We start from the raw sequence: 19,526 nt of genomic DNA on the forward strand, positions 1-19,526 counted from the left end.
AGTTAATGAACAAAAGGTAAGTGGATAAAACAGGAGGAACAACGATCTTAAAAATGGACCAATTCTATTGAATTCTGGCAATGAGTCCTTTTTCTGTTTGTTTTTGTTTTGTTATGTTTTGTTTTATTGTTCGGGATTCATTGAGGGTACAAAGAATTGGGATATACTGATTGTATTTGTTAGATAAAGTCCTTCTTATAATTGTGTCCCACCCCCAAGAGTCCTTCTTTATCTTGAATACCAGGACAGCCCTTACCTCTCCCCTCACTGTTATCCTACCAGAGAAAGGGATGAGCCATTCTTAGGGGAGGGTCAATCTCACCCCTGTTGTGGCTCAGCTGGGCCCTGCTTTCCCTGAATCTCCCTAAAACTATGGCAAAAAGCTGAACTTTCCTTAGGGGGTTAAAGTAACGAGGGACTCAGTTTTGTACTTGACAAAGGCATACTTTGTTTTTCTCTGAGTCCCTCCTGGAATAACCATGTGACATCTACCACCATGGACAGCTGGCCTTAAACTGGTGCATGTGCTGTGAAGCCCCTTTGCATGGTTGTTGCCCCCACCCCCCTCCAATGTCAGCAGCCTGCGCTGTATCCTGCCAGTGAATGAAGCAATTTTGCTGCCAGGGGAGAACCCGGCTAGCATTACTCCCAATGCAATGATTTAGGCATCAGGTATTACTAAAAGCACAAGATTTTTCTTCTCTTGGGAGTTACCGCAAGGAGGGGAAACCTCAAATAATGCCTTTGAAAAAGAAGAAAAGGGGTAAAAGCAGCTTGCCATGTGATATGAGATAGCATTTATTCAATTGATACTTATTTATTGAAGTTTAAAAGATAAAGCTTGTGTTTGCATACTAATGGGATGTGGCAGATGCAGCTGAAAGTTAATAGAAACTGTCCCAAGGTCACCATCTAACCCCAGCTGGTGAATGACATAATATATCATAGGAACTCATTGTTAAGTTTGTCTGTGTGTTATTAGGCAGGTAGAGAAGACCCACACTGAGAAACGAGGGAGCCAGGGCGGAGGGGATCCTAGTTAGAGGGACAGGGCAGTCCCGATTGGAGCATGATGTGCACGGGCAACACCAATGTGGTCAGAACACAGATGTTGCAATCGGAGAGATGTTTTCAAACTACGCTGGGATGCCCATCTCCGCAAGAGTAAATTTGTTTCCAGTGGTGATTGGTGGTTTGGCTGTGTGTTCCAGGATCTTTAAAATATCCATAACTTTGATCCAATAACACCATGTTTCCTAATCTATTCTAAAGAATCATAAAAAGAGAAAACAAAGAAAGCAAATAAAACTTTAGACACAATGCCATGTTGTTTGCAATTTATTTAAAGTAACAAACAAATGGAAGCATCTAATATGTAACAACAGGGAAATGGTTTGTCGATAAATCCCCAGGATGCACCAAGCAGCTACTAACATGTTTATACAGTCTGCAACTTCGGAGGATAAAAAGGGTGGTGTTTATCATCAGGCTCAAAGGACAAAATGCAAAATTGTTCAGACCCTTTAATTACTTTTTTTCTTTCTTTCTTTTTTTTTTTTTTTTTTTTTAATTTTTTGGTTAGGGATGGGGTCTTGCTCTGTTGTCCAGGCTGGGGTACAATGTCTCAATCATAGCTCACTGTAACCTCAAACTCATAGGCTCAAGCCACCCTTCTCCTTGGCCTCCTGAGTAACATGCCATCATACCTGGCATTTTTTTGTTTTGTTTTACTTTTTGTATAGGCAGGGTTTCATTATGTTTTCCAGGCTGCTCTTGAGCTGCTGCCCTCAAGCAGTCCTCTGGCCATGGCCTCCCCAAGCACTGGGATCACAGACGTGAGCCACCATGCCTGGCCAGACACTTCAATTTCCATTTAAGCAAAAGGCGTATTAAAACTTGGAAGGAAGGAAGTCTGCAGAAATGCTATTTTATCTGAAACAGGATTGCAAATAAGTTGATCTTCTGCATTAATGAATCCTAAAAAATACATATGATCTGGCATGGCAAAGAGCCCAGGATAGCCCATCCCTCCTGCTGAATACTAAACTAAAACTCTGTGCAGTCTCACACTCAAGCACACACATACATATGTGAAAACTGTGAAGAATGAGCCAAAGCTGGGGGACAGGTGGATTGTTGAGGGCAGGCAAAGTGTGAAGAAATGAGACGTATTAGAGATAGCTCCCAGAGTTAGGTTATTTTTCTTCCCTGGCTTTGCTCTGGATGGGGTTCCACTCATATAGCAGAGCGATGGCCATGTAGCTAGCTAAGACTCCCAAAGAATCCTCAACTTTCTAGCCAGAGAAACCAGCAAGAGGGCCTCCTTTGGGGGAATCTTGGAAAGGAGAGAGCTTTGCTGTCGTTCTTGGTGGTGATGGTGATACACTCAGCTCCTAGAAATTGTCTGGTACATAGCAGGTACTCAGTAAATATTTTTTGAATGAATGAATGAAATTTTGAGGAAAGATTTCACTTTGGAGACTGACTCTGTCTCCCCAAAAGACCAATGCAACCAGCTTTCTTTCCAGCATGGGACAAATTCTGTTTCTCCATGAGGCACCAGAGAAAGACATTTGAATTTAGGAGCCTTTTATCTGAAAGGCATGGAAACTTCTGCACTTCAACGCAAGAGCTCTCTTTGATGTGGCCAGCATGCACCCTCAGAGAGTGACTGAGTTAGCAGTTGAATTATGTCTCTCACTGAGTGTCAATTCTGGGGCATTTGTTTACTGAGCGGAATTGTGGGAGGAAATTACTTACAATTACCTTATTTGTCCTCTCCTCTGACTTTCTGTCCTCTGTCTTTGTCTCTTTATTTCTCTTCCTTCCCCGCCCAGGTGTATAGGTAAAGCCAGGGTTATGAAACACTAGCATGGTGCTCCTTCACCATACAGTGTGCTCAAGGCAATAGAGGGAGCCCAAGACCACACAGGGGAGACCCTTACGTAGAACAGGAGACTCTGTCCATGACCCGCGCATTCTTGGGCCTCCCACTGGCAGTCTTTGCCTTCTTTGCCCAATCTCAAGTCCCAAGACAGAGCACCCCCAGAAAGCCCTCCCTAAGGGCTGATGGGAACTGGGGTAAAACCCTCCCAACCTCCTTGGCCCTCTGAGTCACGCATACTGCATGGGCTTCTCAGTGGCAACTTGCTCATTAACGCCGCCTTCATTCGCCATCTTTCCTTCTCAGCCTTACTTCCTCCCAGGGTCTCCCAGAATCACTCTCCAAATAAATGACATTCTCTCAAATCCTCATCTCAGCATCAGCTTTGGGGGGACTTTGTTGAAGTCCTGGTAATGCAATTCTACTATCAATTGGGGTTGTGTATAAAAAGGAACCCAGAAGTCATGGGGGTCTCTCCTGTGGGCTGCAGTGAAGCAAGTGGAAGGTGATGGTCATAGCAGGGAAGGTGGTCAGAGAGAAGGGAAGGGGCGGAATCCAGGGAAAATCCCCCAGGGGGAGCCTGCAGGAGTTGGCAAGCCTGTGGTGGAGCAGTGTGCGTGGCGGAAACCAGAGAAACCATTCTTATGATGTCAGTGGCTAACCCTTCAGCAGCTGAGCAATGGGAGCCAGGAAATTTGTGGTTTGGGCAGTCAGAGGTGGTAAGGACAGAATTCTCAATTCAGTTTAGGACGTGTTGAGTTTTAGGTGTCTGAGGATAGCTGCATATTATTTACAGTGAGAGTTCCACAGGGGAAACACATGTCAAACACCCAATAAATAAATACCCACTTTACCAAGTGTGAGTTTTCTAACAGAGACTGTCGTTTTCAAAAGCAGGTCACACATTTCTGAGCTCAGGCAGCCCAGGGAGGCGTGGTACTTGGGTCGCCTGCCATCGCATCCAGAATCCGTGCTCAGATAATACATCCGTGGAGGCAAAAGCACATATGTGTATTAGAAAAACAAGCCCATCTGTGGAGTGCTGGAGGATGCCTCCAGGTGGTCACAAGTAGCTACTTAACATGAATATTTTATCAATGCCAGAGCAGATAGAGGGAATGTGTGTCCATTATATTCCCATCACCGTCACACATGGTGTAATGGACTTCTGACTAAAGAATCTAAATAATGTTGAAAACATTTTTCATCTCCAATGGAAATAGCAAGTACTGATTTGTGTGTTTCTTTCTCCTGCTAGATTCATGAAATATTTCAGAGGCAATTGCATCTTGCAAGTGCAGTTTGGCAAGTTTTCATCCAGACTATATACGCTCATTTTATTTTTTTAACTAGCAGTTCAAACATGGGGAAGTTGGCAGTTTAGACAAGTGATGGGGGTGTGGGGTCTGTTGTTATTGCTGTTTCACTTTTTTAGGCTAACTTTTTATATATGGAGCTGAGTCAAGTCTAACCAGTGGCAGGAAATAAGGTCTTCATGATGGCTCTGCAGCTCCAACAGGAATGGGTCAAAGGCAAGGTCACATCAGACTTCTGCTTGAAACCATTCAGTGTCTGCCAGCATCTTGGGGACTCAGAACAGTCCTCCACAGCTGGGTGAGATCTGGCTTTTACCGACCTCCAGCCTCTCCTAGAGCTGCTTGATGCCTGCCTTACGATCTCTGCCCTAGTCCTCCTGGTCTTTGGCCATCTTCTGCCTTTGTTCTTTTCTCAGGCTGTTTCCAGGTCTAGAATTATGCTGTCCCACCTCCTTACTTCTGTTTATCAAATGAATTCCACCTATCTTTCAGGTCTTAGCTTAGCTGTCCTTTCTTCCAGAAAACAATCAGTGCCTGCTAAGTGTTCCAGGGGCTGACGTAGGCTGTCTTCCCATAAATGCTAGGCAAACAACGTTCAGGATTCTTTCCTTCCAATCATATTGCTGATCATAGGCCTTTACCACACAAAAATTTTGAAGTCTTACTTTCTGGCCATTACATCAACTGGAACTACTTTAAAATGCTCAGGGTTATGTTTAATAATTTGTTTAATTGGCTCATCCTTTCAAAATGAGATGCTCTAGGGGAGAGTGAACCTTTCCTGCCTAGTCAATACTCAGCAATTACCACAATGCCTGGCCATGGAATGTGGTCAATAGATATGTTGGCTGGAAAAATAAATACCTGTACATATGCAGAAATGGTAAGTGATAAAACTTACCTTCAATATGACTATAGTCTTGGGTGGCAGGGTAAAAATTCCCTAACTTTTATGAACATGCTATCATGGGGTAGTTCCCTGATGGAAGAAGGCCCAGTGTGTAGTGATGGTCCAGAGCAATGATTTTCAATTGGGGTGCCCCGAGAGCATCTTAGGTGTGCCATGAAGATTTTTAAAGGTCATTAATTAAATTACTTTGAAAGAAGTTCAAAGCATACTAGGTATATTCTTTATTTTACTGGTTTTTTGATCAACGTAGTTTAAGTGTGCCACAGAAGTTTAACTATAGATTCAAATGTGCTGTGAGATAAAAAAATAAAATTAAAAAAAAAAAAAGGTTGAGAACATTGTACTAAAGGGAAAGGAAGGTTACTGAACCCAATGTAGGGAGCCAGGGAAGACTTCCTGTGAGAGGCGCCTTTAGACACAAGCATAAAGAAGATGGAGGTTCTAATCAAATGGAGGAAGCAAAGAAGGACTGTGGGGGCCAGCGTGATGTGTCTGAGGACTTGCAAGGAGGTCATGAGGCCATGGAGTCGATCACATGGGAGAGAGTTGCTGAATGTTAGGAGAAGCAGATCACGGCATCCCAGGCCAATTCAGAGTCTACATCAGAACAAGTAGATGAGAGGGTCAGAATTCGATGTGGGTCTGGGCAGAGATCTGCAGTGGACTGGAGCATGGAACTGAGATGGCACACGGGGAGGGATTTGCTATAGCCCAATATAAAAGACCAGGGCCACATCAATAAACCATTATAACCTGACTTCAGCAGGAATTCATAAAACCAGCCACTTCTCCTCCTCTCATAGTTTTATAATTTCATGGAATCTCACAAGCCTTAAGAGAAAAAGAAGCAAAGAGAAACCCTATGATCGTCTCTCTGATGACACACTGCATTCTGTGTCACTTTATCTCATGCATGTTAAGTACAGAGGTGGGTCTAAGCCACTATCCAGGGTGTCCATCAAGTTCATGTGCAGGCATAGGAACTTGATGGACACCCTGTATTATGTTAGGGAAGTGAGCATCTCTTCAATATCACTACGAAGCATACACGTGTAATTTTGGCAAAACTGAGTTTGGAGGAAACATTCCCAGTTCTGAGGCTGTGTTCCATTTGGGGGAACAGTGTCATAACTCCAGAATTCTCCGCATTGTTTTGCTTCTTCCTTTTACCTACCTCCGAGTTTCCTTCTTCTTCCTACACCTTGGTGTCTTTGTGAATTAATTTGTTCTTTCATTTATTCACACATACAACCAACGTGTATTCGGTCTGTGTGGCAGTGAAGACAGACACAGTACTCTGACAAACGGGCAATTAACAACCAATGAATCTGTCAGTAGGGATCTGCGCTCCATGTAGAAGGGTGTCCAACCTGCAGCACAGGGGCCACATGCAGTTTATTTAAGCCTGTTTTTCTCATCTGTGTTGATGGATATCATGGAAAGTATGCACAGATCTTCTTTCTTGTTCATCATCTCTCCTTGGTGTGTGGCCCAAGACAACTCTTATTCTTCTAGTGTGTACTACAGAAAAAAGATAAAGTTGGCACCCAGAATTTGCCAGAATTTGGACTTATTTATTAGACACAATTGTGGAGCTAATACTCTGAACCAACCATTGTGCTAAATGCATTACTTGGATTTCCCCAATTCCGACAATAACCTTTTATTCATTTAATACCTTCTATATTTCATAATACTTTTAGAATACTTTTTGGATGTCTGCTCTATACCTGGGCTTGTGCCAGGATCTGAGGGACCCAAGAGTGGGAAGACATGTGCCGGCCTGGACAGAGCTGGTGGCCTTGAATGGAAGACAGACAGGGATTGAACACTGGCCCTGAATGAATGTGTGATCTGGAGGGCCAGGTGCAGGCAATGCCCACAGCAAAACAGACCAGGAAGTGTAGACATGGTGCTTGAGCTAAGAGGAGGAGGGTGGCTGAGGGATCAACCAGACAAAAAGGGGAGGAGGTGAGGAGGGAGTCACTGCGTGAAAAGCTCTCAGACACGCACCTGCCGCTGGAGGATCCTGAGGAGCTTGCGGAGCTGAGCAGAGTCGAGAGGACAGTGATGGCCCCAGAGGTCAGAGATGTCATCTGAAGATCAAGCTTCCTGCATGCCCTGGCCTTGGGGGCATGGGAGGTATCGTCTTTGATAAAGGGAAGTGCAGACCCTGTTAATAAGGGGGAAGGGAATGTTTTGAAAAGGTCTTGCCATCTGCTGAATGGAGAACTTTGGGAGTTACCCCTCAAGTTTCAAACTCCCTTAAGGAGATCTCTAGCTGCCTTTTTCCAGGGGCTACTTTGGCTGAAGCAATTCTTTTCCATTCTGAAGATGCATGAACAGCAGGAGCCACTGTCATATTCATTACATGGGGAATGTGTTACTTTCTAGGGGCTCATAATTCAGGTGCTCAGTTATTGGGCCTTCCATACGAGGTGTGTTGTTTATTTAGTTTTAAATTTTAGATAGTCATCCCCAAAATCGTTGTTGTTTGAGTTCCATTATTGGAAATATCATTCCTGGTGTTACTGAGGATTGCTTCTGGAAAGCATGAGTGCAAGGGACTCTAGGGAACAGTGGTTTGCAACCCTTTCTCCTGCTTACATACCAGTAGCCAGGGAACAGTGTGAGTGACGTAATTTATTATAACAGAAGACTGGCTTCGTGCCATTCTATGAAACCACCAGCCATTATCTTCCCTGATCCCCACCTTTAAAATGAGTTCCAAAACACCCCCTGCCATGATATGATATGAGGGACCCACAGGGTAATTTCTGTATCACCCCATTTTATTGTCAGCATAACTCTATCCAGTAAATCTGCAGTGGGCAACTCAGTTCTGCTGACATTCGGCCTCCAGGATATTGGGAAAATAGATAGTTAGAAATGAAGTGAACTTGGTGTCCCGCTCTCCCACCTCCTAAATTTGCACAGAAAGTTTGGTATTTGTTGACTGTTTCTTCCTTAAGTAGGCAAACTTCAGCCCCGGGAGGCAATAAAGCAAATTCTAAATATCGCCCCAGGTAGAGCAAAGCTGGCTGAACCGTGTGTTTGATTGCAAACACAATGTGAATTAAGTAGTGCAGAATCTTTCTCCCAGCACAATGAGGTCAGCTACAAGAATGGAATAAATTGGAGACTGGCTTCTGCAGTTCCATTCATTTGCAGAAATTTGCAGACGATTAAGGTGTCCCCCTGCAGGATAGGTAGGTGCTCCTCTTAGCCAAGGGCTGACTGAGATTTGCTTTCTCTCCTGACATGTGCTGGAGCTCTGATTCTCTAGTTACACCTGATTGAATGGGGCTCAGGACTTCTCCAGCCTGGCACGCACCTCTCCCCAGCAGCAACTTTGGAGAGAGGCATAGCCCCATGTTTAAAGCAGGGGGGCTGGCAGGCTCAGGCCCCAGAGCTTAGGGCCTGTGAATGAGTCTCTAACATCTTTGACCTCAGGAAAGCAGCTCTTCTTTCTGGTTCTACCTGAGTCGTCAAATAGATTAAGTGAGACAATACTGTGCAGGGCTCAGAATAAATGGTAGCATTGCCTATGACAGACGCAGCCTAGTTCAGAGCCAGGATACCAGGCTAACCTTAGGGTTAGAAAAGTGAAAAGGAACCTGGTAATCTCATCTTGAGTCTTTGGTATGGAATATAAGCTTCAAACTCTCTAAAGAAGTAATCCTCAGTTCCTGCAATTCAAACCCAAAACATCACACTTTGCCTGGAACCAGCAAAGGCTTCCCAACCCCTGAGGAAGCAAAACTGACCTTCTCACCTTGACCTAGAAGGCTGCCCTTACTTAGCTGGGTTGATTATATGAATCTCACCTTTCATTGCTCCCCCTTAACCCTCTGCCTTGGCCAGAGAGGAACATTTCAGCTTCTGCAATGCTTTGCGTGGTTAAATATCTCCTCTTAGCAAAAGCTTCTGCCCCAAAATTATGCAAGTAGAAAAGGAAATAAAGGTGAAACTTGTGTCTTTTTTTTAAGGTTTTCACTGTTTTTCCCTCTCACTTATTACCTAATGGAAAGACAGGAATGAGGAGGGTGGAGGGAGGGGGTGAGGACATGTGTTTTTTCTGGCTACTTCTCCCCTGTAGCAAGTGCTGGTGTATGAAAGAGACCCTCTGAAGGTGTCCAGCCAGGTCCAAGTGCCTCTGGGCTTGTGTTTGGGTGTGCAGAGAGTGGGACTGTTCTTCAGAAATCTCATCATGTCCTTGTGGGGATGGCCATTTGGAAAGCTTATGCTCTTGGCTGGGTGGCAGAAAGAAGTAGGGACAGCATAATCTTTGAATGTGGCCTCTACTGGAAAATGCCAGTCCAACGGACCAAACACCTGTCCCCCTTCACTTGTGGGATGCCACCTTACCTACCCTGCCTTGGTGGGTGTCAGAGGTGGGCTCCTGGGTGCAGACATTGCATGCCGGAGGTCTGTGGGGTCTCAGCACCCACATCTGTACAAGGGAGGGCACCAGAGGGCAGGAGGCTGACTGAGGAGAAAGTGACCGCAGTGACACACGGAGGCCTGGGCCTTCCTGGGCAGCGGGACCTGGGGCCACAGTGCTCCTGAGTGTGGTCGTAGGTGGAGGATGGACAGAGGCCAGGTGTTGTCCACCCCTCAGCAACACCGATGTCCCTGCATCTCTTTGTCTCATAGACTTCCAATCAACAGTGATATGGGACAGAGTCCATGAACAAACCGGAACATATTGTGTGATTCCTTTTTATGAAATGTCCAGAAAAGGGAAATGTATAAAGACAGAAGATTCGTGGTTGCCCATGGCTGGGGCAAAAAGGGGAAGAGACTACTAATGGGCCTGATGTTTCTCTAAGGGGTGATGGAAAGGCTCTAAAATTAGATGTGGCAATGATATCTCAGCCCTGTAATCTCCTAATAATTATTGCATCATAAACCTAAAACGGGTGGACTTATGGTACTTGAATACTTTAACAGTATGTTTGAGGGAGAGGTGGGTCTCTCCCTTTCCATGAGTTAAATGTTCAGTTTTGGGAGGAACTTTGGTGTTCAGTGAAGACAGGTTGGGATAAGGAAGAAACTCAGCAAATGAACCTTCCCTGCACGTTTACCCATGTCTACTCTGCACACAGCAGCCACGGTCCCTTTCCATTGTAAGTGGGGTCCTCAGCTCCAAACCCTCCTGTGGCTCGTGTCTGGCACAGGTCCAAGGCAGAGTAAAAGCTGGGCTGCCCCCATCTTCAGGGTCCTTCCTCTGGGGTCTGAACTCCCGGTATCCTCCCCCTCAGGGCCTCTCAGCTCAGCCTCCTCCTCCCTGCTGGGTTTCTCTCTCTGTTATCCTTCACCTTTTTCCTCTAGGATGTCAGCTCTCTGAGGATGGGGATTTGTCTCCTTTATGGTCCAGACTATCCATATGCCCAGAATTACACCTGGCAAGGAGGAAGGGCTCCATAGAAGGATTTTGAATAAATAAATGAATGAATGAATGAATATGAATCCACCCTCTCTCCCCTCTTCTCATTCTTTGAGTCCAGCCTCCTCTGCCTTGGCCCTCGCCCAGCCCCTCCTTGGGGCAACTCACAGTTCTGAGGGTCGCCCCCTTTTTCTGATATTTCCTTGTGGCTGCATGACATGATGCCCCAGAGGGTGTGGTGCTTGCTTGTAATGTGCTTAATCCCCCCTGAGGTAGAGAAACAGGGGTAGGGGGGAGAAGCAGATGAAGCTGCCAACCCAACACCCTAAGACAGAGGAAGGCCCTGGGCAGCTGCGGGGGGAGAGGAGCTTGTGGTAGATGGCCAGATCTTCAACTGTCATAGAACCCAGCACGGTGAGGCTCCTGAGGACAGGGAGCTGTGCTTTTGACTGAGGCCACACTGGACGCACTTGCTGAGGCCTCCCAAGGTCCAGGCTCAAAGATGCCAACAGATGGTTATATAGACACGGCAGGGGCTGTAGAGACCCCAGGACCTCACCGTCCCTGGCACGTGTCCCTAGCACCATGTCCCTGGCACACCTTTGTGTGCCTGTGTCTGTGTCCGTGGCTGAGGGGATTGTGTTCCACTGAGGTGAGAAGGCGTGCTGTGTGCATCCATGGGTCTAGTGCCATGATGTGAGGCTGTTGTGTGTGCATCTGTCCCTGATGGGGGGGGCGGGAGGGTGTACCCATGTGGGCACAAGTGTGCACATTGGACATCTGTGTGCATCTGGTGAATCTGGAAACCTGGAAGTGGCTGAGTGTCTACGAGTGTCTGGGTTGAAGATCTGGCCTTCAGCCACCCAATTAGTCCCAATAGGGACTGAGTGGCTTGTCCCCATCTCCTCACTCCTCCCCTCAGTACCAACACAGCCATCCTGGCTTCTGGCTTGGTTCTGTCCCGTACACGGTGCTGACTACTCTCACATGCAGTTTCTCACTTCATTCTGGTGACCTACAGGACAGGAAACTCCTCCTCACAGATGAGAAACTCTCGCCCACTCCTCTCTGTCCTGCCTGGAGGACATCAGCCCTGGCCCCCTGGTGGAGCTCATCTGGGGGGCTCATAGGGCATCTAGCCAGCCATCGTCACTCACTCACTACCATGTCATCCTTCCCACACCTTCCCCCCGAAGAGCAGCACTTTTCCCTAACTCCCCTTTAACTGATAAACGTCTTCCCATTTCTCTCGTGTCCTTCTGTACCCTGCTCCTCACTTCTCGTTTCTTCTCCAACACACGCACACAGCCGGTCACTGTCCAGCCCCGCAGCCTCTGTGCAGCGCCCGTCCTGTGCAGGGACCTCTGTGTGGGAGGCGCAGCTGTGCTCTCCTTCCTTTTTGAAAGTCTCATCTCTCCATCCTTCTGCTTGTCCTCCTTTTGCTGAGTAACCTTTCTGTGGCCTTTGCTGACCTTTCAGAACCTCATTGAACAGTTGGGTTCCTCCCTTTTCCCTCTTTCCATAATGCGATGGTGTCCGCGTCTCCATTCCTTCCAGCTACTCTTTGTACCTGGGTGACTGTGACATGTCTTTCCCTCATTCATCTCTCAGTCCTGAGTGCAACTCCGTGTCTATTCTTTAGAAATGTCTGCTGTATGTCCAACGGGATCCTCCATGTCAACAGACCTACCCACATCTGCACCCGGGATGGCCTTCTGCTCTTTGCTCACTTGGTAATGACAACATTCAAAGGCAGAGAATTGCAACACGGATCTCATTTACCCTGGTGTTCAGTCCTTTCTGCTCTTCTGCCTGCAAGAAACATCTCTTGAATTGGCCACATTCTTCTCATCCCTACTGCTTTGTCTTGTCTTTTCCGGAGGTTATGGCCACATCTTGGCGCCTTTAGAGGCTTCACATATGAGGTACAAACACACACAGTGGTGCATAAGCACCGTCACACACACGCGTGGTGTGTGGATAACAATCAAATCATATATGATGGCTCCTGTGTGGTCCCAATCACACAGAAGCATGTGGCTTAGGAGCACACAGCCAAAGTCATTAGCACAGGCTGAGCAAAGGTGGACACAGCTACAAATACAGACGTAGATTCTTGCTGACAAGTACACAGATTGTAAATACACACAGAAATCACTAAGACAGAAGCCATGGCCCTAGATACATGAAATCATAGACAGATATTCTTTGAGATTCCTCCCAGTGGAATTCCAAACTGAGAGTAAGAAGAGGAGGATGGCCTGACCCCAGACATTCTTTAAGATGCCGCCATGGCGGGCTCGGAGTCAGGTGCACACGAGGCATCTCTACCTGGAGTCTCTTCCACCCTGCCCCACCTGTCCGTTCCAGATGCTGTTTTCTAAGGCTTGGAGCCTTCTGCTTCTTTTCCTGGACCCTTGAGACCCAGGGGTTAACACAGCTGTGCTTATTGGGATGCTATAAGGGTCCGGGCAATGGACTGGCAGCTTGGGGCTAGGAGGACACCAGTGCCTGGAATAGGGACCTGGGGGCCTGATCACTCTGAGCTCCCATGAGGACAAAAATACCCATTCAAGAGCTTGGAAATGTGAGTAAGGGCTTTGTTACAAACTACAGGAAGTTTGTTATTGAAGACAGTGTGCTTCTTCATTACATCAGACACATTTACACACACGGTCATGATGAACTGAGACCTGCATTTGCTCTATGATGGCGCCAAATTACCTGTCCCTTACATTTGCATAAGACTTTAAATCTTTTCAAAGTGCTATCCTAGACAATTCTCTCATCTGAAGCTTGAGATGCATTTTTTTAAATTTTTTTTTTAATCATAGCTGTGTACATTAATGCAATCATGGGGTACAATGTGCTGATTTTATATACAATTTGAAATATTTTCATCGAACTGGTTAACATAGCCTTCATGGCATTTTCTTAGTTATGGTGTTCAGACATTTATATTCTGCATTTTTATTATGAATGAGCTCCATATATTGTACATATTTTCTATTCTTTTGCCATCCCCCAATAAACCAACGGAATCTTCACAGATGTTAGGCATCAGTTGTGAGTAAGTATAATCTTCTCTCTCACTCACTTGTCTGTTCTAGCTCTCTTTCTCTGGGCTGTTTTGGGGGCTGGGTTTGATTTCTTTTGATTTATTGGTTGAGTTTTATGTTTGCTTATTTGTTAAGCCCTCCTTGCTTTATCTTCTTAGTGATTTATGTACCTACAGACTCTGGTTTTCTGCCTTCCCCATCATAGTGAGTCTTTTGTCTTCCTAGAAACCAAACAATCATTTATTTTGCCTCTTCTATGATCCATACAGTGTCTATAAAGCAGGGTGCATCTAATATGCAGTTCAACCTTCCCCTGCACTGTTCATCTGAAATACTCTCTCTCTGTCAGCTAGGAGAAGTGCAAAGCTCTTACGTAACCTCTCTGAACTGTCTTTACTGGTGAAGGTGGACTCAGGTTTACGTGGAAGGTTTGTTGCAAATACTAAAGCTGACACATATACAATACCCAGCATATCAGCCAACATATGCTTAACACATCATTATTACAGTAGCTGGTGCTGGTGACGGTGAAGGCAGTGGAGTGATGATGGCAGGGGTGGGAACATGGTCTTCACAACGGCCTTATTGGCAATGGCTCATTAGAGTATATCTCCCACTAATGGACCCAAATTTAACTTGTCTTTCCTGTTGAACATTTGGGTTGCTTTTCATTTTCTGCCCTTTATAAATCATGCCTCACTAAACATCTTCCTGCATGCAGTTTTAGTTTTCCTTTGAATGTAGTATTTGGATGCATTCCCAAGAGCTAAGTTATGGAGAAAAGGACTGTGCACATTTGTGAGGCTCTTGATAAATAAATATTGCCTAATTGCTTTCCACAAGGGTGTTATCAATTTGTACTCCCACCGAAATCAAGAGAATAACTATTTATAGAAGCTTTCAGAGCCTTAGCCTGATTCCTGTTTGACTTTTCTTATGTAAATGTTCCTTTAAAATGATAATCTACACAAATGCAGACAAATACACAGTCACACTGTCTGGCACACTTTCATTGGGCCTTGGGGCTGAAGATAATACGGAACTCTTATCTATCACAATTTATTACATTATTTTGATAGAAACATGTTGTCAACCTTGAAAGGCTTAGTTCTGATGATACAGAAAATAATTTTAATTTGTATGTGTCATCAAAGAAATTGACATGTTGAACAGGGCCTTCTGTTTTCAATTCCTTCAGTCCTCCCATCAGATCAAGGACAAAGTCTCAGCCTGCTGTTGACATCCCTTAAACACATCTCTAGCCTTTTCTTACTTTCCCTTTAAGCCACTGTTTTCAACCTTTTTTTTTTTTTTTATTTCAACACACACTTGACCCTATAGTTTAACTTAAGTTGATTTAAAAAAAAGGTATTTACTATGCTTTGAACTTCTTTGAAAAATAATTTAATTAATGATCTTTACAAATTTCTGTGGCACACCTAAGATCCTTTCATAGCACACCAGTGTGCTGTGGCACTTCAGTTGAAAAATCACTGCTTTAAACAGAGGAGTTTTCTCTTTATGGGAAATGGTTTTTAGCTTGAATTTAATAACATCATCTGGTTGCCAGTATGTTCATTTTTATGTTTTTCTTCCTCTTATGTAAAGGGATTTATTTAAAACAATGATGTAAAGTTTTCATTTTTGAACACATTTGTTTAAAAATGTGAGCAAAAATCCTGACAGTATTACCCCAATGATTGAAACTGGGACATGCCACCTGGCAAATGCATTCCAATGATTGCCCCACTGGTGATAATCATATTATCCCTTGAAAAAACATTCCTTGAAATAAACTTCATGACTATCCCTTCATTCCTATCCGTTTGAAAGTTAAAGGACTTGCATTCGGCCATGAAGGGTTGCTTTTTATGTCCAGTGCCCTCTCTGGGTCCCTGACCGAGTGAGTAATCCACTTGCTTGTAGGTTAAGAACAGTAATATGCAACCACTGAAGGATGTATAAATCAGGACTGACATTGTCAACAGAGTGATTCAGAAGATAGGATTAAATAGCTTAATGATAGTAATTGGGAATCACAATGTCAGCTTTTGTATAATTCTAATGATGTACTTGGTGACGCTAATGAGGTTTGATAGAATAAAATTAACAATGTCCAAACAGCTGTATGCTTTCACAACAAAGGAACTGTATCTCAGAGAAGACTGATACAGCCTTTCCGTGGGAGATTTGAGTTAATTGATTTTGTTTTCTCTTTTAGGATATATTTAAATTTGCAAGAACTTCTCCTGTTCCAAGACAAAAGAGGTCCATCGTGGTGTCTCCCATTTTAATTCCAGAGAATCAGAGACAACCTTTCCCAAGAGATGTTGGCAAGGTAAGTCAGACAGAGGACAAATGGCAAAAGCATGTTTATACTGAAAGTTGCAGGCTGGGTGCAGTGGCTCATGCCTGTAATCCTGGCACTCTTGAGGGCTCAGGTGAGAGGATCACTTGAGCTCAGGAGTTCGAGACTAGCCTGAACAAGAGCAAGACCCACCTCTACTAAAAATAGAAAAATTAGCTGGGCATAGTGCTGAGCAGTTATAGTCCTAGCTACTTGGGAGGCTGGGGCAGAAGGATCACTTGAGCCCAAGAGTTTGAGGTTGTTGTGAGCTATGATGCCACTGCACTCTACCCAGGATGACAGTGTGAGACTCTGTCTCAAAAAAGAAAAAAATTGGGCACACATGAGTTCAGCTGACTGTGACTGTCTCAGAAACCACCTGAAATTGATCTTAATTTCTCTAAGAGGCTAAATGACTTTGGCATGAAAAGAATTTTGAAAAGTCATCCAATAAAACAACAAAAACAAGGGGATGTGAGAAAACAAGAAAAACTTTAAATATAATGATGTGAAGACTGGCATGGTAGGTGATGAAAGATGTCGTTGGTTAAGAAATAGATTCATTGCTTTTATAGATTCTGTCCAAGAGGTCAGCCAGATTGGGCCCCTAGGAGGGCACTGTGTTGTTATGTGGTCTTCATTGATGGCCTGTTTTTCAAATGTCTAGATCCATAAAGACCATTGGATTAGCCTTCTAAAAACTAAACCAGATCAAGGGAACTAAATCACACCAGATCCAGAAAATGCTGTCCAATAAATAGAATAATAGCTTTTCCAGGAAGAAATAACCATTGTTAAATGGGCCAAAATACTAATGTTGCCTTATCACAATATTCTCTCTCCATAAGACAGAGAACATGGAGAATAAACTTTTGCCAATTTGTACTTTGTGGTAAACATGGCATTTGAAAAAAGGGTGGTTAATTGAGTAATCTTAACAACTGGTGCTATTTCTCTATTAATTAATTCATTAAATAAATATGCAAAACTTGTTATATGACAGACGTGAAGCTTGGGATTGGGCAAACATAGCTGTGAATAAACAGATGATAGAGCTTGTACTCTAATGGGGAGATGGACAGTTTGAGGAATAAATAAGTAAATAAGAAAATAGCAGAGCTTGAAAATTGTTGTGCAAAAACAGAAACAGGATGATGTGGAGAGAGAGCAAATGGGTCATGGAGCATAGGAAGGAAGGAATCTCTGTGCAGATGGCTGGGCTGGCCCGGTGGAGTTACAGTGTTTGAAGTGAAGCTGGAAGGATGACAAAGGCACAGCCATGGAAAGGTTGGGGTAGACAGCAGTCTGGGGAGAGGGAGCTTCATGTGCAAAGGCCTGGAAGTGGGAAAGAATGGAGCCTGTTGGGACAGTACCATGCCTGGGTGGAGCAGGGTCTGCTAAGGTTTGAAATAGGAGACACTGGTCCGTCTTAGCAACTGTGCAGAGGGGTAGAGGTTTCATCACACAGGCAGCAAGAGACCACTGAAAGATCTTCCCAGGAAAGTGTGTGCTTTGGAAGATCTTCCTGGCTACCTTGTAGAGAATGCTTTGTTGGTGCAGAGCAGTTGGAAGGAGGTTTTGTTAGGGGTCTGGAAAAGATGCCTTGGACTATTAGAAATCCATTTTTACTGATAATTAAACGAAGTAATAATTCAGTGTCCAACCTGTGGCCCACAGGGGTGTCCAACCTGTGGCCCACAGACTGTGTGCAGATTACTGAAGGACTGTTTTGCTTGTCTATGATGTCAGGTATCATGAAAAGTTACGCACTTTTCTTTTGCTCATCAGCTTTTGTTAATGTTTGTGTATTTACTGTATGGGCTGAGACAACTCTTATTCTTCCAATATGTAGCAGAAAAGAAAACAGGTCAGACAACCTTGCGTACAGGATGTCCTAAAAGTTGCTCCTAAAGTCATCATACATAAGAAAAATGAGAAATTATAGCAAAATATACCTTAATTTACAAAATACTCATTACAAAATTTTACAAAATATTTGAAAAATATTCTCTACATGTTGACCACCTCATTGTAAAATTTCATAATGAATATTTTGTAAGTAAATGTACATTTAGCTGCAATTTCCCATTTTCCCTAGGCATGACCACTTTGGCGAGACATTTGGGACACTCTGTATGTATTATTTTTAAATTGCCGCTGTGTCAAAAATGCCTTTGCTTAAGCAAAATCTTTCTGGAAGTCTAGGATATGATACAAAGGGAAGCAGAGCTGCTCCAACTGTTCAGCCCTAGCCAGTGTGATGACCCTTGTCTAGACAGGTTTTCTGGAGCCGAGGATGTCACTTACCAAGGGACCAGAGCCCTCACTTCTTCAAAGCTCTGCCCCTAAGGATTTTCTGAGACCCAAGATGCATTCCTGTTTCTTGGGCTCCCTTTAGGCTTCTCAACCCTTACTATGCAGCACATCACCAGCAACACTTACAAATGCACGTTTTAAGGCTCTGCCCTCAGACACTGATTAAATTAGCCAGGGAATGAGGACCGCTCATCAGTACTCTTTAAAAGATCACAGGTGATTCTGATGTACAGCCGGGATTGAGGCCCCCTGGAGCCCTATTCCTGGAGCGGCTGTGAGTCAGCAGCATCAGCGCTGCCTGGGACCTAGCAGTGTATATTTTCAGGATTCACCCCCAAGCCACTGAAACTTTGGGGTCAAGGTCAGGAATCTGTATTTTTATACACCTTCCGGGTAATTCTGATGCACAGTCAAGTTCCTAGAAAGCTGGGATAAAAGGTGTTCTCCTCCCTGGCCTACCACTAATGCATAAGATAGGTATTTTCTTTTTAGCATTGCAGTTGCCATTCTGTTAATTAGGTTATAAGGGCGAGCATATATCCTGGTTGCCTGGAAAATCCCAATTTACACCTGTTGTCCTGGCATGATAATTACTAGCAACACTTTTCCTGCTTAAACATGTCCAGATTTGGATAATAAATTACGTGTCCACCATACAATTTTCTTCAATTTCACACATTTTCCCCCTGAGTATACTCTTCACATCTCTTCCCTTGAGCTATTGAATGGGTTAACAAGCCGCAGCTAACTAGAGATTTTGTTCTGTGTTGGTTTTACTTGTTATACCTTCAAAAAGCAATTTTGTTTCCAATCTGAGGACTTCTCTTCTTTGCCCCTTATTATGTGTTGCCCGCAGTGGCTCTCAATCTCCACTCTACAAAACAACTGCTTTTCTAAGTGTGATAGCCTACTAACAATACAATATGCAGGAATCTCCCAAACCGTCAGGGTTTTGTTTTTTTATAGAACGCCTTACAAAAACTATTGGTCCATACTTTTCATACCTTTGAAGGAATATATTTTCCTTTATGTGCATGCTTATTTTTATGCATTCAGCTTGTTTTCTTCTTTATGTCGTCCATCATTTCCTTGTCAACTTCCCCATAGCTGGCAAGCTATGCTCTGCAGAGCCATAGGAGAGCGTATGAGGCATCTTCAGTGAGTTCTGGGGAGGTGGGCAGAAGAGAAGGTGGACCACAGAGGCAGGGCTCTGGCCTCCAAAGATCAGCCTCCCCAATAAAAGAATTCCTCTAAATCAGGGTACTTCTAATTTTATACATTATCACATATTAAAGCACAGATGCT

The 19,526-nt window shown here is 44.3% G+C and overlaps 1 protein-coding gene across 5 annotated transcripts in view; it reads left to right on the forward strand.

Annotated features, from left to right (window-relative positions):
- The window catches only part of CDH13 (cadherin 13), a 1,454,811-nt gene that overhangs the window by 855,207 nt on the left and 580,078 nt on the right, over positions 1 to 19,526 (forward strand). For all 5 annotated transcript variants that reach the window (XM_053609618.1, XM_053609625.1, XM_053609630.1 and 2 more), the window contains one exon: positions 15,780 to 15,896. In XM_053609618.1, coding sequence (XP_053465593.1) covers positions 15,780 to 15,896 — 117 coding nt within the window. The remainder of the gene's footprint in view (positions 1 to 15,779; positions 15,897 to 19,526) is intronic.

This window comes from Nycticebus coucang, chromosome 2, assembly GCF_027406575.1.
Source record: "Nycticebus coucang isolate mNycCou1 chromosome 2, mNycCou1.pri, whole genome shotgun sequence".
Lineage (NCBI taxonomy): Eukaryota > Metazoa > Chordata > Mammalia > Primates > Lorisidae > Nycticebus > Nycticebus coucang.